The 26,817-nt window shown below is 36.2% G+C and overlaps 1 protein-coding gene across 7 annotated transcripts in view; it reads left to right on the top strand.

Annotated features, from left to right (window-relative positions):
* Nucleotides 1-26,817, top strand: part of MLLT10 (MLLT10 histone lysine methyltransferase DOT1L cofactor) — a 132,756-nt gene that overhangs the window by 90,548 nt on the left and 15,391 nt on the right. For all 7 annotated transcript variants that reach the window (XM_072925464.1, XM_072925463.1, XM_012571535.5 and 4 more), the window contains 3 exons: nucleotides 9,944-10,122; nucleotides 23,433-23,550; nucleotides 24,879-24,951. In XM_072925464.1, the coding sequence (XP_072781565.1) occupies nucleotides 9,944-10,122; nucleotides 23,433-23,550; nucleotides 24,879-24,951 (370 nt within the window). The remainder of the gene's footprint in view (nucleotides 1-9,943; nucleotides 10,123-23,432; nucleotides 23,551-24,878; nucleotides 24,952-26,817) is intronic.

Genomic DNA, 26,817 nt, shown 5'->3' with positions numbered 1-26,817 from the left:
TCACTGAAATTCCTGTCTATACATACATTCTTTTGTGCGTCTGTTAAACATGATCTTAACATGAAGCCCTTTTTCTCCTAACTCAAAAGCTTTCGCGAAGTTGATGAATGCCATACATAATGGTAAGTTATATTAGAATCTTTTTCAGAGGTTCATTTATCACAAAGGGTAGCCTTTTGTGGAGAAGCCTGATTGAAGGTCTGCATATTCTATGGATTGGGTGAAATACAGGTCTGCAGTGCGTCAATTGTTCAGTACTTGAGTGAAAACTTTGTAGATTGTCTGCAGGAGCCTGATAGGTCAATAGTTCCTCAGTTCTCTTTTTATGATCTTTTTGTATGTGTGAAGTAAAATGATAACAGTTTTATTCCAGTTCTGAGATTCTTTTCTTTAATTTTGTGAATAGTGTTTTCTAGTCCTTCTTCTGTGTTCCATTCATAGGTGTGTTATAGTGATGTCTACCTCAGGCATTCTCCCACTTCCCTTCCTGACTACTTAAATTACTACAAGTAATGCATGTGAAGGTAGCCTTGTTTTGTCCATTCTTTGTTCTGACAGCCTGATGCTGCTCATTTGTGTCACTGATAACAGAACTATCAGTTTCAGAGGGAGCAATATTGAATCTTCAATGGCTGTTTCCTTTTAGTATTCAGCATTGGCTTTGTACCCCTGTTTCTGTATTCAGTCATAGCCAGTGGAAATGAAATATCTTACTAAATTAGAACTTGGTTTACTTTTTCAAGGCTATTGTTAGTTTGTAGGAAACAATCATAGCTGCATTCACAAGTCACTGGAAGATTTAAAATGTTACTGCATTCACAAGTTACTGGAAGATTTAAAGCCTCTCTCATGAGGCTAATTTTGAAGATTGTCAAGTTTATTTCTCAGTGTGATATTTAATTCATGTCAGGTAATCTGTTAATAAAAATTGGAAATTTTAATCCATTTGTCCCAGCCACAAATAGTTTTCTTACTGCTGTGCACGTATGTTAGAAGACCAGTGCTATATGCATTGCTAATTGTATTGACTCGAAATTCAGCATATGCAAAATAATTAAAATGTTTGAAACCTTGCATGGTCAAGTTTTTTTGCATTTTAAGGTGGCAGTCATTACGGTTTTATAGAACTTTGGCTTTTCGCACTGTCAGAGCCATGAATTACACCTGTTAGGCAGATGTCTAGAGTGGTGGGTCTCTTAAATAATAAAGATTTTAATTTTACATTAACTTTCTGTTTCATAGTCTACGTGTGGTGAGAAATACTGAAATTTCTCTAGATTTGCTTTGCTTTAGTAAAATAGGTTTAGCTTTTTTTCCTTTTGATATAGGGTTTCCCTCTCACTCTCCCAGGTATACAATGCTCTGAACCAGCTTTGAGATGAAGGAAAGCAAGCTCACTATTTTTCTGAACAAAAATAAAACATCTGAAGGGTATCTGACAAAGTGTGCTGAATTTGGACTTGGTGAGTTTCTGCTGTTTTATGAGCAGAGCCTTTTTGCTGTTTAATTTTGAAGAGGTAGAGATTCACAAGATGGTGCAGAATAGAAATCAATGGAATGTCATTTGTGACTTCTTTCCACATTGCGCTTTTTGTTCTTTAAACTAGTGGCACAGATAGTTGGAAGGGCATCTATTGCCAAACAATCGTAATGCTTTATACAACTTCCTGTTGTGGAACAGCGTAATGATGGCTACATGTTTGTTTTAGAATGGTGTTTGGGCAGGATTTTTCATCTAATTACCTTATTTTGGGGTAGTGGGGTGGTGGTGGTGAATACCCTCTGAGGTTAGGGTGGTTACTTTTTTCTGCAGTATTGCCTTTCCTTCCTTCCCTCCCTTCCCCCATTCTGGTATTGTAGGGCTCTTGTTTTGTGAGAAGCATGTATCTGAGTGAAATCAGTCAGGGTAGGTAGAAATTCTGAGAATATGAACAAACAGCAAGAAGAGATCTTGTCATGTGTGTTTATATAGGATGAAAAGAAAGCATTAAAACTTGAGATAAATATTTAAATAAAGGAAGATCATTTACTCCAACAGCATATTCAGATTATGTGCCAGGTAATGCTGAGGATTGTAAATATCACTGTCAGTAAGAGTTTTGATGGAGTCATTGCATGAGTTTAAGCTGGCTGCACATCAGCAATAAAGTACCAAAAAGAAAACCTGTGAGTTTTAATTAAGAGTGGAAACAAACACAAGTTTAGAGCAGAGCGGTTTTATTAATAGTTTTGCTATAAAGATGGCCAAACCCTGTCAGTTGAAATTTGGTGCTGACAAACTCTAAAGGAGGAGAGATAGTAGCTAAAATATTGGACTGGTTTCAAAGAATGTAATCCCAAAGAAGAGGACTAGAAAATGGAGTAATGAAAGCTGTTTCATTGAGATGCCTGCCTTAATAAAAAGGAGTCAAGACACTTCAGGGCAGACAGTGGCACACTGCAGTTTTGCCAGTAAGAGACATGAAATACTCAGTGCTGTGTTTTCCACTTGTACAATCAACTTCTTATATCTGTGCTTTTTTCAAAACCTTTTTCTAAAAACCACAAAATTTGCAGTTGAGAGATGTAAAGTTGTCATTGCTATTCACTGTGTGATAGCAACATGTTTTGTCCTTCCAAATAATACTCTAGACCTTACAGTCAAACTTCTTTGACTTGACCTTGCAGTCTCATCTCTTCTTCTATGAGTCTGCCACTGAAAAGCAGCAAGAGGGATACACATATCTACAGATGCATAAATATGCATATAAAGTAGACATATCTCTTGGCAGTTTTAGTGCAGATGTTAAAAAAGACTAGCAGAAACAGCGACATGATTATTTATGTTAGAAATAGCTGTAAATAGTAATGTTTGTGTGTTGCCTTTCTGTGGTAACTTCAGTTCTTGCTTGTTCTGTCTTCTGTCTTATTTCATACTCCTGTTGCTGTTTTTAGGTCTTTGATATTGATTGTTCTGTCTTACGCTGATTTTTGAGTTGCAGTGATGATAGTCATAATACAGAACAGACATCCATTGTGGCAGTCTCAGTGCTTGATTGTTATTAGAAGACAACATGTTTCCAAAGAAACTTCAGTTCTGTAGCCTTGCCCTTTCCATCAATGCAGGCAAAATTCGGTATTTATGGTATAAGTTTTTTAACAAGGTAACCTAAACAGAATCTGAGCATGAATTGAAATTTTTGAATGTAGCCCAAGTTGGGCAGAGTTTTTCAGTGTTGATAGAAAGGCATCTGCTGTATTGAAGCATGGAGACAGTAGTGCTCAGCTAAACCATCTAAATTGATAAAAACGAAGACCAAGAGAAGGGTGAATTTAAAAGCCTGAAGTAGTTCTGTTATACATATTTCGGAATTCTGAGTAATTGCTGTTTGGTTGTCAGATATTGCAGTCTAAAGTGTAACTATCTGACCATGAGGTTCTAGAATACCCCTTGAAAGCTGTAATTGTTGCTAGTGATAGCTATTTGTAGGTCTTCAGAAATTTGAGCAAAAGGTGTCCCATCTTCCCCCCTGCCCTCTCCCTTCAAAGACACCAACCTCAGATCACTGGAATCCAGAAGGAGAAACTCCCATAAAAGACTTGATTATGTTCTAGTGCTTCCAGTGACTTACCAACCAGCACTGAGGTAAATTGCTGTCAGAATGGTTTGAAGCTATGCTGTGTTTTCAGAGATCTTAAGCAAACACAGTAAATTTTTCTGAAATCATTAAGAAATGTAGGTCACAAGTCATGCTCCTATTCATGGATACTCATTAAGTGAGCCTAAAATTGCTTTGCTTTTAGTTTGCTGTATTTAAGTAACTTACACTTGTATATGTTGGCTTATTGTTACAAAAGTGAACATTTTAAACTTTTAAAGCTTAAAAAGTTAAGGTCTTTATCAATTGTTCTTACTTATCTGTTTTACAAAGATCTTTGTTTTACAAACATCTTTCTGTGCTTTGGCACATTTGAAGTACAGGTCTTTCTTGTGGTCATGAACATATGTGTCTCAGATATGATCACAGAGCTCTTTATCTGAGTATTCTATTCTAGAAGACTACTTGAAAACTTTTTGACTCATGGTAGAACAAGCATGAAATTCTTAGCATGTCCTATATCATAAAGGTGAATTAATTGTGAAATGTAAACAGGCAGTTATCAAGCATCTCACAGGTTTTTATGAGAAGTCAGAACATCTGGAGGAAACAAGTTAAAGGAGTTTTGTCCCTGTGTCAGCCATCTTCCACCCCAAAAAAAGACTGCACAGTTTAACTAAGGTGTAACATTGCCATGAGATACATTACGAAAAGCTTCAACTGTTCAGAAAGGACTGGAAGATACTCACTGGGGCAAGGGGGGAAGCATATTTAAGGCTAATTATTACAAAGACCGTTCCTGACACTCAAAATTCATATATTATAGATTTCTAGAGAACATTTGAGGAAAGTATTACTACATGCTTGCCCTATTTTTGTACTTTTCCTTGTGTGGCTGTTCACTGTTAGGGATTGATATAGTGAGCTAGTAAAAGAGTACAGTTCTCCCTGTCTTCCTAGTCTAGCATGTCATTCATCTGTCTCCTCGTGTCACATTCAGACCTCTTCTCTCAGAGAGAACATTTTTCTTGGCTGGGCTATGAAAAATGCGGGTTTGAGCCCTTCTGCAGTGGAGGGCTGCAGTGTAAGACCTGTATCAGCTTGGATTGATTCAAATTTGCTGACAAGAGTGGCAGTCAATGGACGTGGAATCAAGTGTAAAATAGTATTGTTCACTCCAGCAGATGGGACTAGCTGAACACAGTAGACCATTTCAGTAGCACATGGATTGGTTCTGATCCTTCACCCCCACCCTGTTGTTGAACACATTTCTGATTGATTATAGATAGTTGTACAGTCAGGGGTTTGACCATAGGGACAGGAGTAGACAGAAGAGATTACCTGAACATCTTTTGCTGGCTAAGCTGCCAAGGATTTGGGGTTAATTGTAATGGAGTTTGATAGCAAACTTCAGGTCTTTGCTGTATATGTAAGTTATATGATCATGGATTTACCATATATATGTCATACTGCTGTGCTGGATTGTGTTCCTCAGTTGTGTCAAGGTTCTCATCAAGTATTTTGGTCTTTGACTATAAATCCACTCTTACAGAGTATTCTCAAAGGGAATAGTTGTGGCAATCTGCCTTCTATCAATAGGTATGAAACTGGAACAACTGTTTCAAAACAGTTAGAAAACCAGTTTTTGAAAACATGTACACTTGTACTTTGTATCTTCCTCCTCCCCTCCACTCCCAGCAGTGTGCATTCTTTGGGTATTTTGAGTCTGTGGGATTTTTAAACTTCTGCCTCAGTTCTGGTGAGTACTCAGAATGCCCTTTGTGAAAGGAAGCCATTGACTGTTACCTGTGAGGCTGCTGTGCCTCCGTCAAAAAAGGATGCCCAGTCACCAAAGGGAGGGAAGTGTAGCTTGTTACCCAGCTGCAGATAGTAGCTTTCATTTCTGTGCACCTCTAGAACTGTTACTGCAGAGTCTTGTAGAAACCTATCTGAAAGTGAACTCTACCACTTTCCTCATCACCAGCAGGGAAATAGTGTAATTATGTGGTTCTTAGAGTTCAGATTTTTTAATGAAGGAAACAGATTTGCCCTAGCCTCCAAGCTTATTAGCTCATAAATTTAAGTGAATATTGTTGCTACCTTGGCAGTTGAAGTGCAACTTTCTTCTCCTTTGACAACTTAAAAAAACCCCCTTATTTTTATTTGCTTCTGTTTTGCATTTAATTCATCTCAGTTTATGATCATATTACAAAATAACATAGTGGGGTACTTCTTCCACAGTTAACATTGTACTGGAACAGAATGTATTTTTCTTGTGTAATGGAACTTAATCAGTTTTTTGTACCTGCTTAGTTACTAATGAATGGACTGCTTCATGCAAAGATACTTTTTCATTTTGCACAGTATAGGAAGTTGCCATGGGTTTAGAGGAGACTTTTTGAGATCACCACTCAAAGTGAGGGTATTGAAAATACGTTTATAGCTTCAGTTTGTGTAATTATAGAAGTTATTGTTCTTATAACTCAAAATTTCCTTTTATTCCTGCAATTTCCACTATGAGTTCCCTTGAAGCCGTTGTCCCAACCCCATGCCCATCTGTCCTCCCCCAAGTATGAAGGTTTTGTCATTCTTTGCATCTTCTGTGGGCCTGCAAGTTTACATTTGAAAAATTGCCTCTTTGGCCATATTATTCCTGAAGTTTTGACAAAATGGTAAAGATGAGCCGCCTATGAAAGATATCTCAGATAACTTCCTCTTTTCAGAATTGTTGTAATAGTTTCAAATTTCTGACCTACAAAAGAAAATACAGCTTTAGGGAGACCATTTTATGAGCTTCCTAAGGAAGCAGTCTAGATGTTGTCTCTCTTGATTTAGGCCCACAGTAACTCTAAGGCTGTTGTCCAGATTACAGAAAAAAAAGTCAAAACATGTATGTAATAGGAATGGATGGTCTATGAGACAAAAGTAGCCAACTGCTGCCTGTTCTTTCTCTCTTCCTGAACTAGGCAGTCACCAGCATAAGAAGGGAGTGTAAAAGAGCTGGATAATGGAGGGGGCTGTAGTACTAGAAAATAAGTGTGGATTTCATAGATACATATACAGAAATCGTGGTGGGAAAAACTTCCTGTATTGATGTCATCTGTGAGATGCAACACTGTGTTTAATCAGTTTTAACTCCTCTGCTCATGGAGCTACTTACTTTCGAGATTTTGAATAAAACCACGAAAATTGTTCTGTGTACTACCTGCTATATATTGCTAGTTTTGATTTGAGGCTGTTTTATTTTTCACAATTCTTAAAGTGCTTTTATATCCTCTCTTACTGAATTTGTTACTGATGGTGCATAAAAAAAGCATTTTTTTCCAGTCTGCGTTATCTAATGTGTTCCCTCCTCTATAGTACTACCTTTCTGTGATAAGCAAGCAGAGATACTTTCTTGTGGTTGCCTTTTTGTTAAGCCTTTCAAGCATTCAGTGTAGGTTATATGTGCATTTTATCTGTTAGAACCTGCAGTCCATGTTCTGCAGCTGTGTAGTGGTGTGATGCAGAGTCAGACTTTACCTGAGCACTGTTACATGTCCACTTCCTCCTGGAACTGAAGAACTGTGTTCTGGTTAATGCTGAAGATTGTATTTGACTGTGCCATTTATGTTGCTGGCAAATTTCACAGTGCTGTTCATCACAAATTACAGCTCTTTGGCTTTTCAGTAATATGGGAAAGACTTCAGGTTGGTTTGTTTGTTTTAAACATGAATGGAGTTTACAGAGATTTGCTCAGGTTTTTGTTATCATTCCTTCCTGATCCAGAAAGTGATTTATCTCTCCCCAAACCCCAAAGGAGAGACATTTCAAATGTATATTGTCTTGGCTTTCTAAAATGATATACACATAGTTTTTATGCAGGTATTTTTGAAACGGTGTGAAAATCAATAATTTATTTGAATGTTCAGCATACAGGTCTTATTTGAATGCTGCATGGAGTAGTATCTTGGTTGCATGACTAGTTTCAGAAGGTGCATGTACTTTATGTTTTAATTAAGGGATTGCTAAATGGAAATACTTAGCTCAAAAAGACTGTGCTGATAGGTCATACTTGACCTGTATTTTGTAACAGCAACAAATAGAGTTTTTAATATTACTACAACAACTGGCAACAAATATTAGCTTATCTCATTCCACTGGCAAACTAGTTTGCTGCTTTTCTTTCTTTTGAAATATTCTTTGCCTGTGATTTTATAACTATCTGCTTGTATTTCTGAATTTTATTTTTAAGAGGAAGAATAAACCTTATCATTATAATAGAAGCAGCAGAAGTTCTGCAGTTCTTAAATATGTAAGATTTTTAAAAATTAAGAATAAAAAAATCTATAATAGCTTTAAAATTTTGGAGTAGTTTTCCCTTTCTGGCAAAATAGCCTTCATTTTTAGTACTTGTCTCTCACCAAAAATTTTGTTTTCTCCTCTCATTGCTGTTGATGTTTTATGAGAGTGATAGTGTTCATGGTGATGAGCTCTTACGGTTTACTCAAAGGTGCTGTGATATTTCATTACTTTTATTCTTAAATTTTATGGTTCCTGAAGGCTGATAAGTCATGAGAATCTCATATTTTCAAAAAGGTTTGTATATTTAATTGTTTTACTGCATTCAAAAAACAAAGGGTCAAATCTCATCTTTTTTATTAATTTGAAATTACTGATTAAAAGCAAATTGAAAAATCTTTTGAGGACCTATATTTCAGTTTTTGTGGTTGTAGTTACGTCACATTTAAGAGTAGACGCAGTAGCAAGGCTGATCGTGGTCATTTTGGTGGTGTGTAAGGACGAATTAGGGCAGGATCCATGAAATGTGCTTTTAGTTAAGATGATCCAGCTAGAACTGGAAAAGGATTGTAGCAAAGAGAACACTTTAAGGATCTTAACTGCTAATAAGGCTGTAACTGTAGGTTTTGGGGATGGTGACCAAAAAAAGCCAAGGAGATGGGGAGGTGGTAAATGGAAAAAGATATGAAGGTCAGTAGGAAAGCAGAGCAGTATGAATTTCTCTGTGATGAAGAGACTGGGGAGAAGATAAGTCACTCACCTTGGTTAGGCAGGAAAGAAGTGTTGTCACGATGTGTCTTCTGCTTTTTCTTATCTTCTTTCTCTAATGGGTCTAGCTGATTTTCTCTTCCATTTTTCTTGACAGTTAGTAGAGTCAGGGAATTTAAGATGCATCAGTGTTTGCATATTATTATATGTGGGTTTGGATGATGTTAGTCTCCCTTGACTGCCTGTGCTCAGAGGGATATCTGGGTGGCGAGTGGTGTTTTAACATTGCGTATCTTCTTATTGTCACTGCCTTCTTCAGATCATTATTTGTATGAGTGACAAACTAGCTCCACCCTTTGCCTTCTAACTGGCATTTCAGTTCTGTTGCTTTTTTTGATCTAACCATGTTCATTCTACTTCTGTTTACTCCCTGTGGCACTCTTCCTCTAACTGCAGTTCAGTGCTACCATGCTTGATATTCCTTGGCCAGCTGACAGCTCACTTATCTAATGCACGTGGAGCCTAACGGTTTCATAGACAGGTACTACTTCTTGTCCTGGGCTTCTGGTCAGTAGGGTTTTTTTTCCCAACCTCTATAATAAACTTTACCCTGCATGTAGATGAACAGAAGTAATGGCTTCGCAGAGGGGTGTGAACTCTTCCTATTTAAATTGCTAACTTACAACTCTTGACTAATGTTAACGTGTTTAGTCGTTTATTTGTTGGCTGTTTTAGCAGAAATGTTAGTCAAGCATTCATATAGATCATGGATGGAATTATAGTTTGTGAGTAAATGAAATACCACCAGTTCTATTGGCAAATCTGAGTACCTTGTCCTCAGACTTGCTGTCAATATCTTTCTGAAAAAGCACAAGCAATCCTTAGTTGCCAAAACTACAGTTTTGAACAAATGTATGTTGTTTAGTAATACTTACTTTAAAGTTAAAAAGTATTTTTCCATTTGTATGGTGTGTGTTCAGTTATACAGCCCAATACTTCATTCTTTAGTTAACAGTAATACATTGAAAGAACAAACTCTGATAGCAGATTCAGTTGAAGGCAGGCATTTTAGCCAAAAATTCTGCCACTGTTAATATTTCAGCAGTTTGTAATGCACATAAGTATTTATCACACATGTTTTATAAAAACTTAAAAGTGAATCAATCTGTGTTCCCTGAACTGTAGAATGTTAAATGATGAGAGCACTTTTGTTAATCAGCATGGTTAGAATTTCTACACAGAAGCTTTCTGCATTACGTATTAAGTGATCTTGTTTGTCTTGATTAATTTTCTACTGCATATTTACATGGTTACTAGTAAACAGAGGGAGGGGGAGAGAGAGAGATGCATGTAATTGTTTTTGTAATTTTTTTCAGGTATTTTTAGCAGCAATGATGTAGCAGTATCATTTCCAAATGCAGTATCTGGCTCAGGATCTAGCACTCCCGTTTCCAGTTCTCATTTACCTCAGCAGGCTTCAGGCCACTTGCAGCAAGTGGGAGCTCTATCACCTTCAACTGCGCCTTCTATAACTACTGTTGTTGCTGCAACTCAGGTAAACTATCACAAGAGTTTAAGATAGAAAACCATGTTACTGACCTGCTTAATTTCAATGTTAAAAGAAACCGTAATTTCTTTGGAAAATAGGTTAACAAACATTATATTTGTTGTGAAATGTTGCAGTGGCTGGAAGTTCCCCATAGTATCGCTTAGTCTTAATTTGTAGAGCACATAGATTTTTTAAAATGTAGTCTGAGGAAGTGCTTATAAATAACAACTATATTATGGCTAGTAGCATAAATGCTGGTTCATCAGTGTTCTAACCAGATGTTAGATGTTCTAACCAGATGTTTAATCAGAACATAAGAAAAGATTTTAAAAAGTAAAATATGTAAAGTTTTCCTTTTTTATGCAAAAATGATGGTATCATTTAAAGAGTGGTTTATTTGGGAGATTTTACAAGTGTACAACTAGGCTAGCCCTGGCAAAGAGATGGCCAAGGCTGGCATCTTGGTAACAAATGAATGTTGACATATATGTTATAATTTTGTATTTGAAAAGTCATGCAAATGAAGATCAATAGTTCATGTTTGATGGTGAAGGAATAAGGGAGGCATGGGAGAAGTGCAGGAGAGTGGCATAGTTGAAGTAATGAACCAGAAAAAATACCTTTATGATAGTTTTTTGTATTAATTTAAGTTGGACAAGATTACATTTATCAAGATAAGAGAGTATGAAGTTATAGTTGCAGGAAGTCACCATGATTGCTGTTGAAATACTAAGGAATACTACAATATACATGATTATTTTATACTCCTTGTTTATTGCATATTTCATTTTCTGATGGGAATCTGTCTTACAATGAATGTATCAAATATATTTTTTGTGTGCTTATAAGGAAAGAACTTGTAATTTATCTACAGTGATCTAAGATAGTGGATATAAACATGAAGAAATCAAGCTTAATGTATGTGTGCACAAGCAGGTGTGTATAGTGTATGGATAGCATAAATGCTATGTGACGACCAACAGAGATTACATTTCAATATCAAATAGCAATTTGTTCTTATAGGTGGCAGTGTATATTTTTACATCATTCTTCTGAACTGGTTTTCTGAAGAAATAAGGTGGTTTCACTCAGAATTGAGTGGTACTTCTTTTGCACAAATTGATAGAAACTACTATAAAGAAATCAATTAAAAATTTGGTACTTTAGGAAGTTCCCCTTTCTTTCCATTTCCGAAGAGCATTACACACTCTGACTCACTGGCAACACTTAAATTGAACAGTTTGGAGTTTGGAGGAGGGGTTGTGTCATAGTTAAGTAGCAGGTTAAAAGTTTTTAAAAAAACCCAAATAAGTCAATGCTCAGTTTTCACAGAGGAGAGGTTTGCTGTAAGAGTCTTGGACAGACTCGGCCTTTTGTACAGCTCAATGCATTCATAAATGGTCTGGGGAAAGGAGGAGGAGGAACACACACCAAGTTTGCTGATTATGCTGGGTTATGCAGTGAGCCATTATGAAGATCAGCTGTCACAAATTGCTGAAAGACCTCACCAGCCTGTGTTGACAAGGTGGTAAGAGGGCAAATAAAATCAGTGTTAAAGGGAAAGGACAGTTTCTATTCAAAACAGATATGGTACATGCCAAAAGAGGTACAAGAAGAGCCATGGCAGTGAACAATGGCAAAGAGCAACTTTATAAGGAGTGAGTAAATAGTGAGGGACTCGTGGCCTCAAAAGGAGACACTGAAATGGGATACGACAAAGGTCTGTAAAATCAACTGGCACAGAGAAGTTAAATAAGCAAGAGTTGTACACCATCACTTCTGTTTGTTAACCTCTGTCAGAAGAAAAACAGATTGAAAAAGCGGCTGGACAAAACCCATATTTTATGAGTCAGGAAGAGAAATACCACAGTATTTTTCCCCCCTCATGTTGTCAAAAAAAAGAGAAGTATACCCTAGAAGATGGACCTTCTCTTACTGTTTAGCTGAACTAGAGAGCCCTCCATAGGTTAACTGCTTAAAATTCCTGTCCTTACTTTGCCTTTTTTTCTTGAGAGTTGCCTTGAGGTTTTCTTTTTTTTCGTCCCCAAAGGAGCAAAGGGGTTAGGTATCTTACCTCACTACCAAACTTGTTTTCAAGTGGTCATAGATTTACTTGTCAGGATCTTATTCAGAGGTACTGCCATTTAAAGAGTCTTGGGTTTGAGATATACAAGGAGATTGAAATAGTGAGTTTTGGTGAGTTTTGGTGGACAGCCATAAAGGTGAGCTCCTGTATTTGAATTAACAAAAGTCCTCCACTGCTTCAGTGAGTCTTCTTTCAGTGCATAAGGTTCGTACTACTTTGGAGAGATTCACTCAGGAGACCCTAGTTTACCATGCAGTTGTTCTTCACTTGAAGCACCCCTTTTTGTTTTAAATCTCTTCCCCTACCCCTCATCCCCTTCCCATTTAGCATAAATGACTGATTATATGTCAAGGGTTAGTTTACCTACTTCTGCAAAGTTCATCAGAGTGCTGTCTGCTTACTGGGCTCTTGTGGATGTATTCTCAGTGTTTACCCACCTCTTGACCATGGAAGTCTTCAAATAAAAGTGTGCTAGTATGTTTCTTATCTAGTGTTCTGATTAAAAGAAAACCATCATCCTATGTTATAAGCTAAGGTAAGCTTGTACCTCTATTGCAGGTAAAAAATAATAGTTAAAAAATTAGGTGTTACTTAAACTATTAGTTAAGAGAGCAAGTATGACCAAATCTTGTCTGCTCACTTATTTGGTCACGTTAACAGATGGGCTCTTGGAATAGTACTAAAACTTGGAATAGCCTCAAAAGATGTGCTCCTAAGGTGCATCCTGTAAGATTTCAGCTGTTTTTTTTAGATCTCTGTTGGGCATTTGTAATTATGATTTTGGGGATATCAAAAATTTGTCAATTTTTGAAGGACTTTTTTGCATGTCTCTATTTTAAAGGGTGTTAAGAAATTCTGAAGAGATGGCTTGGAAAAAAATATGTTCCTGTAGAACATTTTTATCACTTCCATTGTCTCTCCCAAAGTTCCTTTGGCTGTACTTCCATTAGGAGCAGTACAAAAGCCCCCAGCGTTTTCTTTAGCATTCATATAAATGAAGGAATGGAGGTGGTCATCCTCCTTTGCCTGATCCAGCTTCTAGGGAGGGATAAGACTTACTTTTTTCGGTAGATTTGGAGTTATGTGTTAACAACATAGGAATGTGAAAGCTAAGGAATTGTGAGATATTTTCTGAATGTAGGGCATGTGATGTTTCAGATGCATCTGTCCTGTGGTTATTTTCTCATTTTCTGAATTAATCTAGTCCCTAATTTTGGATCTCTGTATTCCCCTGCTCTTTCTCCAAATTACTAGTCTAACTATTTTTGGCTTTCTTTTTTAGTGGGTTTTTTCCTTGTCATAGTTTAAGTCTGCTCATCCTTTTGCATGATATCAAGGGAACTTTCTTGTCCTTTTTATTTTATATTCTGGCACTCCTGGGAAAATAAATGAAAAGACAGGAAATAGAAACGCTATTCTTAGTTTTTGTTCCTTTCAACAGAGAAGTTAGGAACAGTTTTGGGAGCAATCTTATTTATGCCTTCCACAACAGGAGTGGAATTATGAACTTTATAGTACATCTTAAACAAGTAAATGTTCCTTTGTTGAAAATTCAAGTTGAGAGGGGTTTTTGCAAGTCTGCAGGAGGTTTCTTTCTTTCTGCAGGGCATTTTCATGGGACAGTAAAATGCACCTACCTGATGGATATTGCTTGCAGTTTACATCTGTGACCTCAAATTATGGATGCTGCATTCTTAAATTCAGTATGGCCAAAGAAGATACTCCTTTGTCCACTTTTGTTCATTTTTTTTTTTCATTTTGTTCATACTCCTTTGTCCATTCTGTTCGGAGATACATAATCTGTTTCCTGCTGGTTTGGATTTGTGGTGTGGGTTTTTGTGGGGTTTTTTTTGTATTTTTGTTTTGTTTGTTTGTTTTTTTTTTTAATTTAATATTCAGCACAAAGTAAACATGAGGAAGGAAGAAGGAAAGTTTCAGGTTAAGCATCTGGAGAGTCCTAGAGCTGAGCAGACCTGCATTGTTTTAAGGGACACTTCTGGGCCATCCTGCCTGTGGATACTCTAGAAAATGGCAGGTCTATCAGCTATCAGTGTTTAATCAAATTTTCTTTGGTGAATAGAATAAATACATGGAAAAAAAAGCGCCAAGTTGCCCTGAGTTCTAGGACTTTAAGGTGTGACAGATGTGACCTGCATTAGATGGTTGGCTGCTTGAGTTTCCTGCTCCGCTCCCAAAGATACATATCTCAACCATGTGTAAATTAAGAGTTGGTGTAGTACTTCTGTAGTCACCTTTGGATCAGAACATCTTAAAACTAGAGACTTTGACACAACATCAACAAACTCATTTAAGCAGTAATCCTTTATTTCTCCAGTGCAAAGTAACTTAGCATAATTATATTAGACATGTAATCAGAGGTGATTTCCAGAACTTAAGAATTTTACTCTCTTTTTATATATTTTTCAAGACACTTTCTGAAGTCTTAACATGTTCTGAAGTTTTTCTATGTTCCTTAACATAGAAATCATTGAGATACTGAATGCCATAAGAGCTCTTAGGAGGTCTGGAGTGCAGATAGTATAGATTTCTGCTGTATATTTGGTGGGTGCCTTGTTGGGAAACCTCTCACCTCTTAGTAATTAGTCATTAAGGTAAAGCATAGACAGGAATAATGACAATATGTTAATATAGTCCCAGATTACTCCAAAGCAAGTAAGTTAATTAATTTCTTAAGTTCAGTTTATACATTGTCATACAGTGTATGTTGTTGGTTTGGGGAGGGGTGTTGTTTGTTGGCGGTTTGGTGGTTTTTTGGTATTTTAGGTTTCTTTTTTGTTTGTATTACTTTTAATATGAGTGATAATTAAAAAGAGACTAATAAAACATCTGGAGATAATGATGTTACATGGTTTAAGCAGCATGCTTTCAGAAAAAGGAAATCAAATCCTTAACGTGGTACTAGAGTTCTCTAATCAATAGAAATGCTGGATACATGAAAACCAATTAACATATTTTATGTTACTATCAAAACACTTCTTGATGATAAAGTCTCTTGAAAGAGGCTCCTATCTACTAGGTCAAAGGTAAAATAGCAACATGGATCACAGGCTGTTAGGATGCTGAAATAATTTGGTTTTCCTTATCTTATAACTTAACAAAAAGATACAAAAGGAAATCTCAGCACATCCAAAACAAGAAGAAATCATTCTTAACACAATATGTTGCTTGTCTTTGGAACTCACTGCCACAGGAAATCGCCAGTGCTTCTAGATTTGGAAAGTGTGCTAAATGCATCCTTCAGTATGTTATAGACAGAGGGTTTTGATATTGCGGTGTAGGATGTCAGTGCAAAACAGAGGCTTTCCTTCCCAACCTACTGAATCATATTTGTGTCACAGCCACTTAAATTCCATTCTTGCAAAATGAAATTGTGAATGAACAGTACTAGTGAAAGTTTTTCCATCATAATTGTCTTGTTTCTCACTTAAAAGCTGTTTTAATTTTTATCTACTTCTGGGCAAAATGGGTAAAGAGCTAATTTTCTTTTCATGCAGTCTGAGGATTTTTGGGGTGGGGGAGGAGAGTAGCAAGGAGGAAGAATTTACAGCCAGAGGGAAAATTCCTTCTAACATGTGACTCAACTAGAAGAACAAAGGAGTCATAGTTGCAAGTAATCTAGTATTTAGCCCAATGAAAATCTTGTTTTCCTCTAGCTTCAGAAAGCTTGTCTTCATGAAGACTTGTGCAATGTAGAGGTGGTCTGAAAGGCGGTTGCGAGGTTTTGCGCGGTGCCGCATGCTGAGACAGCTGCATCAAGGTTTTGCTCTAGCAATAAATGTTTTCTGCCTTCAAGCTGAAGCTTATTTAGCTTGGCTTATCTGGTGCTGCTGTAGCAACCATCAGTCTCCAGGCAACTGAGGCACATTGACCTCTTCATTGAACTGAGTGTAGCACAACTTCAGTTTAGCTGCCTGAGACAATAATGGTGTTGAATGTAAAAAGTGTGAAATTTTCTAGTTTGTATGCAATGGAAATAATAAAACTATTTAGATGAAACAATATTTAGATATTACTTGAAAAATATTTCAGTAATGCATGGTGTATGTCTGTTGCAAGCTGCAGAGTTGGTTGCTGAGGCGGTGGCCTTATAGGCCTTGTGTAAATGTTGGGACTCTTGTAAGCCTTTCTGCACAGCAGCAATTCTGCTACTGAAGGTGTTTGTTTCATCACTTAAATAGCAAAGACTGCTGATATTTAGATAGTTAAAATGTCCATGCTTGTGAATAAGTAGCTGATTCTTTATTATTGCTCTTTTTGAAATTATAGATTATCTAGAAAGTAGTTACTTTTCTCTTGGATCCATTATTTGCCGTATTGCAAGTGTCTGGCTTTGGAATACTGGTGTAAAGAAAGTAGATTCCTCTATGGGTATACTGAGTTTGTTTACTAAGAAAGTAATTTTTCTCCTAGTCAATGAGAGTGAAATTGAGATTCCTCGTATATAGATTAAAGTTCTTAAGTAAAACAGATTCTTGGGCAAGATACTGTTTCCATGTCCGTGGTAGAGCACACACAGTTTAAGTGCTGTGAAGACAGAGATAGATAGAAACGATAGAGCAACCAACTTAAGGTGAAAGGGCTTTGTGTTGCAGTGATGGCTCTGTTTTCAGTTAGGTTTGTGGAGGAATCCCAGGGTCTTATCTCTACAAAACCTCCTTTAAAAAACAAACTAAAACCTGAAACAAAACAAACACCCCCCCCCCAAAAAAAAAAAAAAAGCCTCAACCAAAACCAAACCTAACAAAACAAAAAAGACCTCTTAATGAAGTAGCATTCTGGTGAGTTTTCGTACATCTCTTTCTTGTGTCTGGTATATAAATAAATAGATCTTAATTGCGTAAAAATTTATATAATATCTAGTTAGTTAACATGAAAGAGAGGAGCAAAGTGGTAGTACAGTTGAGGTTATAGTGTTTTCACATTACTGGAAGATAGGCCTTCTATCCATGTGGTTTTTAATGACTTCATGTGCCCTTGTTGTACACTGGGCAGAGGTATAAATTAGTTTCTGTAGGTGTGCCATTAATTTTTCATTTTGCCTTTCAAATCCCACTGTGTTTCCCAGTTGCATTCATTCATGTCTTTCTTGGAAAATACTTGACTGCTGGTGTTTGAAGGTTAGATGGTTTCATTTAATTGAAGGATTTATTTGTATGTTGAATCAAAACAATTGATTCTGAAAGACAGTATTTGATTATTAGCTTGTTCATAAGGTAGAGTCTTCATTACAGCTAGAAGTTCAAAGGATTTATTTTTGCTGCAGAGAGAAAAAGTACTAGTAATGTGAATATTGTATCCACAGAATGATGATGTCACAAATAGTTTTCCTGACAGATTTAAATTATGTCAGTCTGTACATTTGTAATTAATGTTCTTTTTCTTTTTGAATGAAAAGTTGCTCTTCTAAGACACCATAAACCCTTTTTCTGATTTTATTTTAATGCTTCCAACCTCCTAATTATATTTTGGAGTAAATTATTTTATTTCAGCCAGGTGCTGAAAACATTTTTTGTGCAATTGGACCTTGAATTATCTGTTTCTAAAAAATTCCCAAACTTTAAGGGCTTCAGAGTGATTGGATAGTAATGGTGGCAGTATGGGAGGGCTATCTTTTCAATCTCAGTGTTTCTTTCATAGAATGGATGTATAAAAAAACTACAGTGGATGTTTGGGTTTGATTTGCATTGGTGATTGTGATAGCCAGTGAGGTGAGGTTTGCTGTAAAAATTCACTGTGATTCCAGTTATCAGTAGTGCTGGAGGTTGTTTTAGTCAAGTGGTCAATACTGTTTGCTTTAAATTTAGCCAAAACATGTATTAAAAATATGTAAATCAAAGTATCAGTTTATTCAAAATATATGGATAATTATCATACTACAGATTAATACTGTTTTGTGTTGTGCTAGTTGTTTTGAGAAGTCAGATGATCATTTTCAGAAGAAATATGGGAACTGTATTTTATTAAGGATCTTCTCTGTTGTCTTCCACCTATGTTTCCTGGCATATAGGAAAAAAACTGGAATTTAGATTTTTGATTTTCCATTGGAAATGAGGTCATGATAAGCATTCTAAGATTTCCAAGCAAATTCTGTATTTTTGGTGAAAATCTTCGAGGGTTGTGTTGCAGGAAGGGATGCCTGAGAAAGTGTCCATGTGGCAGGACTCCTCTGTGTTACCATCAGTTGTGCTGTGACCACCCTTGTTGTGGGTGTGCTTTGCCATTCCAGGGAGCAGCTGACAATTCACAGGAGGTGGCTGATAATGGGTATTGGTGGGTCCCTCACGTTTCCTAAATGCAGTTAGAGGTTGCACCATAAGAACTGAAAGAATAAAAGGAAGCAATAGCATATTCTTCCCATTGCCTCCAATACCCAAGCAAAGGTCTTAAAAATTCTAGGGATAAAAATAATATTTCTTCACTTGCCCGAGTTAAGGTAGGAAACACAAGGCAAGGTTGCTTCTGCTGGTGTCACTTGATAGGCAGCTCTTTTCACCTTTCAAGAAAAGAAAATAATTTTTACATATGCACATGATAAAGTTTTTATTGTAATTATGTGTCTAGAATGAATATGTTTTCATATTTAATCTCATTTAATTTAAATGCAGAATATAATTAATTGTTCAGATAACTGTTGCTTGCCACAGGCCAAAATCCATCAACTTAAGATGTCTTCTAGATGCAGTAAACTGATGCTAACACTTGGTCCTGTGGTTGAATTTCCCTCCATATTTCATTAAGCTAGACATGTATGGAACATGTTTGTAACATCTCAGAAGGGTAGCAGAACAGCTTGCTGAAAATTTAGCTTTAAATTTAATTTGCATTGAAATTTTTTATATGATTTTGAAAGGTTGGTCATAAGTAGTTGTTAGTGTTATCTCTAATGCTTTTTATTTCTTGACTTTGTATTAGCAGGAGCAGAGGGTAGTTCTGCACTTCATATCACAGAATCATGCTGTCATGAATAACCTGGTATGATTGGTAAATGGTGTGACCCCAACCACAGGAACAATGATATGTTTTTGTTTTAAACAATAAATAAAATTAACCTTTGAAATTATTTTTGACAAATAAATATTGGCAGAAATAGGTAATTAGGTAATGTGTCACTAATTGTAAAGCATTATGATGATCTAACACAAAGCTCCTATATAGCAATGACAGTTTTTAAAGCAGAGGGGGAAAGGGCTGTTGATTGGATATAAACTGATTAAGAAGCTGTCTTGGAATTGGTTGTTCTGGCCATCCTTGTTGCCCTATCAGAAAGGAAGGGAGTTCAGTAATGGTTTAACTACAATTAAATCCCTCCCCTTTCTTTGTGGAAACTCAACTGTAGGCATTTCAGCATTAGCCTAAACAATGGTTTTGAATATGTTAAGCCTCTAACAATTAGGGAGCAGTTTGGGGCATTGAATAATGTGGAATGATGCAATTGAACCTGACAGCTTCAACAGTCAGCCTACTCATGGGACCCAAAAGTTGTTCACACTTGGTTTCATCTCTCATCACACGCTGAGTATTAAAACCTTACTGGTGTGGAGCAGAGACAGAAATGAGGCCTGTTATCAGAAAATATTTCATAGCATAAAACTTGAAAGGAATGGGGGAAAAGGCATGTTTAAAGAGTCTCAAAGTTTTGAGACTCAATCTGATTGCATACAGTTAAGTATTGCCTCATTTTTCTGCCCTTTGTTTTTTTCTGCTGAAAGAACATGTTGGTTGAAGGGACTGCTTTCCCTGGAAATTTCAGATGGGAGTAAATGTTCAGATATGAATGCTCTGGAAACTTTATAGTCATGCTGTTAAATAATGTCCTGGAATCATGCAAACAAATATAAAACTATTCTAAATATTTTGGAGGACATATATATATATATATATATATGAGTTAAATGTACTTGGCTTGCAAGTCTTGTTCTTTAATTAGAAGAATATGCTTGTACTTTCTCTCTTGCTGTAAAAGAAGTGTTTTTAAACATCAGTCAAATATCAATCATTTCTTACTGCATGTGGGCATTCTCTGAATTACAATGCATTGTGCTTCTGTGCTGCTCTGCTGCTTAGGACTTTACTGATTTATTGAACATACCATAAAGCAAAGCAGTGTGTTGTATACCCATAGATGGGCTTAAATCCTTCTGTTAAAATATTTTCAGGAAAATTTGCTGCCTTTTTGAAATAAATGCTTAGTAATCTTGGGTTTTTATTATTTCATACATTTTGATCAGGTATTGTGTTGAGTGTTTAAATAGAAACAGTTGAAATAAAGAATAATGCAGCCTTAAAAGTTCTGCATTTTAGAACATGTGTCAGTCCTATGACCTTAATATGTATTGACAGGATGATTGCGCATTTTTAATAAATGCTTGCTACAGCTTGTTTCGACTGTGAGTGAAACACGAAGCTCTTATTTCACCTTTAAATAATGTAGCACTCCTCCACCTTCTCTACTTCCTTGTCAGATGAAGTCGTCACATATATAAGAAAGCTTCACAAATCATTGTTCTTGTCATTTTACATTGCCATTTAAAAAAGGTAGTTTCAAAGCTTTTTATTTGCCTTCAAATTACTTGAACAATTTCACTGTGTCTTTTTGCTTTAAGAGTTGCATATGCAGGATGGCATTGGAACATACGTAGTTCCAACTTGTAAGACACCTTTACAATTATTTTAAAATGCAAACGGTTTAGGGTGAAACCACTACTTGTGAGAAAACTCCAGTTCTTAAATATTGTTTAAATCCTGCTAAGCTTTTGATCTGTTATATCAACCCACTTAGTAAACGTTTAATTCCTTTGATGTCTTCTGTTTTGTAGTGTGATAGTTAACAAACTTCAGCAACTCCCTTCAAGATACTTAGGTACTTTCAGAAAATTCTTAAAGCTATTTGTGCAAGTTTCAGTCAAATAAATGTGTATTCCCCTTGCTGATTATAGCTACCATGCCATCATAAATCAATATATAGCTGCTATTGCACAGTTTTAAGCAGCCTTACAGTGAATTACATGGACTGACAGCTAAGAATAGAAGCTTTCTGTGTAAAATGTGAGCAGTACATACACTTACTGGAATAAAATAAAGTATTTTAGGGAAAAATGCTAAAACTAAACAGAATGAGAACCTGGTGTTTGAAGTTTAAAACCTGCCCCCACCCAACTCCCGAAACTATGAGTACAGCTCATACCATCACATAAACTTCTGTTTTCTTAGTCTGACCTTTTAGATATGGTTGAATGATAATACTGCTTGAATCTCTTAATAGTCCATTCTGTAAGGTTTTGTCAGTGAAAGGATTTGACTGAAGTTTGTTTGGTTTTGAGGGGAAAACAGTTGAAGGTTGCTAGGAACAGCAATAGTTAAATTGAAACTGCCCTATGGGCATTTTTCTTAAAGGAAAATAGCAGGAGCTGTGCAGTATTGCTGCCTTAGTCAGTGTCACAGTACTAATACGTATTTTATTTTGGAAGCTATTGTACCTAGGTAGGTGGAAATGCCTGCATTATTTTTAAGACTTAAAAATAATTCAGATCAATTCTACTAAAGATATGCAATTCTTCAAAAAAAAACCCGACAAGCAACCAGAAGAAGTAAGAGCCAGATTTGAAATGACACTGTGGTTCCATGTCTAGCAATCTTGCATGTACCTATAAACTGAAAAGTGAATGAACCCCTGATCATTGTAAGCAATTACTTGTGGCTTTTTCTAACTTTGTGACAGTAGAAGAATGTAAATATCAGGCACAATTTCTCACCAGTATATAGTAAATAAAGCATCATTGAAAACAGTTGTGTGAATTCATAAAAGTCCATTCATCAAATTTAATATGTTGGCAGAAAGCCAAAAGTTAATGGTAGTGTGTGATTCTTTCCAGAGACATAGTTTATACTCTGTAATATTTTGCTGTAATAACCAGTATGTTCCCCTGTCTCTTGTGTGCAGTTATGCATGTCAGAATGTCCCACAAATTGCGTTCCTTACTGTTCACCTTCTTTTTTTTGTTTTTCAAAAAAAGTTTCATTTGTAAAGGTTGTTTACATTTTCTTAGAAGATTAATTTTAAAACCAGTGATCACACAGGTTTGTGTATCTTTTATTCTAACCCCCCCAAATACTTTCTTTGTTCTGAAAATATGAAATAATTTTTTTTATCAGGTAGGAAAATGCCTTTAAAATAAGTAGCCATGCTTTTATTTCTTTGATTGCCTGTCTCTGCAACTTAGCATTTGACACAAATATTTTTTTCTTCGAAAGGGAAAAAGCATAAGCAGCCAAGGAAGAAGGTATTTTTATTGCGTTGGATTATGCAAGATTTTGGCCAGCCTCCTTAGCTTCATCTGTTTAAGGGTTCATTTTCGCTTGTTTGGCACAAGTCCCAGCAGAGACCTTCAGAATTGTGGTTAGCAACATGAATGAACACAAACTTTGGGAGCTCTTCAATAAGTAGAGCTGGCCAACTGCCAAAAATACAGTTCCTTATATGGGGTCAGGGCAAAGCTGTGGTTCCCGGAGCCCCCTATTGTATAGAAAACATACTTGTAATGGCTGTTTGCGTTCTTTAAAATAAAAACAAAACAAAACAAAAAAACACCAGGCTTCCAAGTCTATCAAAATAGGAAGTAACAAAATACTGTGCACGTTTTACTAATGACGGAGTCGAGCAAAGGAAATATGGCTCTGTGTAGTTAAACTATAGAGCTGAAAGTTGGACCTTTTGACCTCCACAGCCGGCTTGTGATGTAAGGAACCCAAGCATTTGTGAGACATCTGTTGTCTACCTGCCCTTATTTTGTAAATGGTTTAATAAGATTAAATAATTAGTAGGATAACCACATGGTTGCCATGCTACTAAGTCCTAGCATTGAGCACATACTTCAGGATCGCAAGGAGATCTGCCTGTCCCTCAAACTGTGGTTGTTTTAAAATGTACTTTAGGTATTTTTAATATTTTTATTATAAGGGTTTTGTTTAATTAGAAGATCTTGCCAACCACAAATACAACACACTTTAAAACCTGATCTGTTTTCTGAAGTACTGCAATTCTATTTCTATACTCAAAAAAGGAAAACATTTTTTTCTTTGAAATACATTGTTTTGAAAAGCATTCAACTTACAAAAATAATTAAAGTGCATTAAGAAGGCTTCTTTAAAATACATTTAGCATTTTTCCCCATTATAAAAAAGAATTCAAGTTTTATTTGGTTTCTTGCAGGCGAACACCCTACCTGGATCTTCTCTCAGTCTGCCTCCATCCCACATGTACGGCAATAGGCTGAATCCAAATTCAGCCATGGCAGCACTTATAGCTCAGTCTGAAAACAGCCAAGCAGGTAAGCTTCCTCTGCCGGTGCAAATGTGCAGCTTCACAGAACTCCTTGTTTTTAAAAAGGTTGTTAAATTGTATTTTTGATTTCTGCTCAACTTTCGGTTATTAAATGTCTGTACGAAGTTGTTCTGTGTTGGAAGTAAATTCTCAGTCCGTTGGAACAGCACGGGTTTTCTTCCCCCTTTTTTTCCCTCCGTGTGTGAAATGTAAATGTTTAAGCAGAGCCATCAGCAGGCAGGAATGCACCAGTGTCTCTTGTGACTCCCGTGATTGATGCGCTCAGTTCCCAGCTCTTTGCAGCCGGAGTGACACAGCTCTGGGTTTTGTCGTGAATAGTTGAAACCTTTATTTGCATAATTCATGAAATTGCATTACATACAAGTTCGTGTGAAAGAGATCCCGTTAGAGAACTTGTGCAGCATTTAATAATCTTGTGAATATTTACCGATTGGCATTTGGTACCGGGGGCTCTCCGCTGCGGTTTTAATGAGCCGCTGCCTTTGCTTTGTTTCATTCCCTCCGTAAGGATTTGTTGACATGTCGTAGTAGTCATGCCTGTTTGGGGGAAGGGAATGAGTTTAGCAGTTTACCAAGAATGGATCAGTCATGTCTTTGCCCTCCAAGGGGTCGGAGGTCGCTTGACTCAGAATAGGGGGAGGGCAACCTTGAAGGGGGCAGATAGGGTTATTTTATTGAGAGGCCATAGGGAAAATAACCCTTTTGAGTCCTTCCAAGCAAAACGTTTTCGTATATTTAATGAGGCCTTTTTTGTTTGTTTTACTACCTTTTAGCAAGGGGCTTTCCTATGATTTGCTTATAAATAGGAATTAGTGAATTATACGCTTTCATAAAGTTTTCAGTAAATTTGCAAGATAATACGTGCATTTTAGATGGCAGCAGTAAGTTTAATACATTATATATTTTATGAGTTGTTTTGGGATGCAAAGTGTTAAAAAAATACAGAGCATCAGGATTTGCTGTGATAAGCATACAGATTAGCTGTCCACAGCTGTGATTCATTACTTTCACCGTACAAATTAAAAGTGGCTGAGGGGAGGGTACTGCAAATGCAAACCACGCTTCTGTGCTGTAAAACTGAAAGGAATGAAAGAAGTGAACATAATCCATGGCCTGGTACAGCCTCAGAAATGTGTAAGGACAACACCTTACATGCTACAGTTCAGCAATCTTAAACTAGTTACTTATTCACTCTTCAGCAGTAACTACGGATAGAAGTTGAGATTGAAGGTATTTTAAAAATATCTACATCAGATATTAAAACTCTTATCTAAGAAAAGGCGATTTATCAGCTGTGAAATATTTACACTGCAGATCAAGATCTCGGAGATAACAGCCGAAACCTTGTTGGCAGAGGAGGATCACCCAGAGGAAGTCTCTCACCACGGTAAGTGTTATTTACATTGGAGAGTGCAAGCAGAGGAAATATTTTAAGATTTGCAAACTTCACTGTCTTTTTACCAGCAATACCAAAGTGTTTTAAAAGCCTATATATTTAAAAATATAAACACACGTATATAAATACATGTATTTTTGTATCTATATATCCTTCTAAGAAATCCCTAATACATCCAGAAAGCTAAAATTGTGCTGAAGTTTACTTTTCTATCAACTGAAATTAGGTTTACAAATTAAGGTTTGTAGGTAAGTTAGTTTACTCCCTTACTGAAGAAATGGAGTCTTGCTTTAGAGGAATTTATCTATCATTTAATCCATATGTACCACTTATCTGCTCAGATTTGTTACCAGAATCCTTGTTTAGTAATATTTGCCAAAATTCCAGAATCCCTTATACTTGACAATGATCAGAAGAATAAGAAATGTTAAATATCAGTAAAAATTCCAAGCAAATATCTTCTTCCATTTCCCTACTAACTTCAAAATTTGTAGCAATTCTCTGTAGAAAAAAGTATTTTTTTGTTCTGCTGCAATTCACAGTTGCTAGAAAACTTTGAGATAAGAATTCTGATTAAACTGTATAATGTTATTTTGTTTTAAAATAATTGCTGTTAAAATTTCAATATTGTGTTTTAAATATTTTAGTAATATTTTCTGTATATTTTAAGCAAATCTTTGTTTGAGAGGGCTTTATTTTCCATACTGGATCCAATAGGAGTTAGATTTTATGGTGTTATTTCCATATTTTTTACTTAGGGACTAACCATGAAAAAGATCTATCTGAAAAATAGATTTATCTTGAGAAAAATTTTAGGATAGCTAAATAATGCTAGTTACACAGAAATGGCAATATAATAACAAATTTTATTGCTATAGTATGTGTTTATTATGGTAATTTATAACAAATATCTCCAAATTAGGTAATTTAATGAACATGCCTTGCGTTGTTGATCTTGTATTATATTCCTTAATTAATCAAAAGGCATCTTGCTGGATGGGATGAGATTATCCATTATAATACTTAGGTGTTACCACCTAGTCATGAACTTGTTTTTAAGTTTTCCAGTATGTGTTGCTTCTAAAATAATAAATAGAGAATTTATAAATCAGATGGTATTCTTAGCATAAATGTGTATACTGGCATTAGCATATAAGTTGATCTGTACAGACAAGGAATTTCAGAGAATTTTGAAACGGGAAATGCTTAACAATTAGGAAATTACGAACTTTTGATTTTATATTAAATAGTCCTCCTATGCATACATGTTGTGGTAATGGCAAGTTTTAATGCTTTCTTAGTTAATATGCAAAGACCTGATCTTTGCATGATTTGCATCGGTCGTAGCTGTGTTCAGTCTGTCTTCTGGTCAAATACTTGGGAAGGTAAACTTTTTAAATATGATGCTTCTACAGTGTGTGTATGTTCAGGGTGGGTATATGCAGTCCAGTACTTGCAGCATAGTAAAATACCAACTGGTTGTGATGGGGATGCTAAAGGCGAGCTGGATGATACAAAGGCCACCTCATTCCACAACTGAAAAGCTTCCTGCAGTGTACGGAAGCTGTAGCACTTTGCAAAGAGGAGAGAGATTTTTCTTGGCAGGGTTGTTCAAAAGCCAAAAAGGGGAGGGAGGTTGGGGTTCTGTGAGAGAAAGCAAGGGGGGAAATCAGTGCTATAGTAACGGAATTGAAAGATGGAAAAATTTAGTCTGAAATACCTAGCATGGAAAAAATTTGGAAAACCTACTCATTCATTTAAGTTCACTAGTCAGCCAATTTCACCCCTTTGTGCGACAAAAAAGGTTACACATTTGTTGAGGTTTCTAAAATGGGCAGGTAACTCCCCACCTTCCCC

The sequence above is a fragment of the Taeniopygia guttata genome, chromosome 2, assembly GCF_048771995.1.
Source record: "Taeniopygia guttata chromosome 2, bTaeGut7.mat, whole genome shotgun sequence".
Taxonomy (NCBI): domain Eukaryota; kingdom Metazoa; phylum Chordata; class Aves; order Passeriformes; family Estrildidae; genus Taeniopygia; species Taeniopygia guttata.
This window is presented reverse-complemented; position numbering and strand designations above follow the sequence as displayed.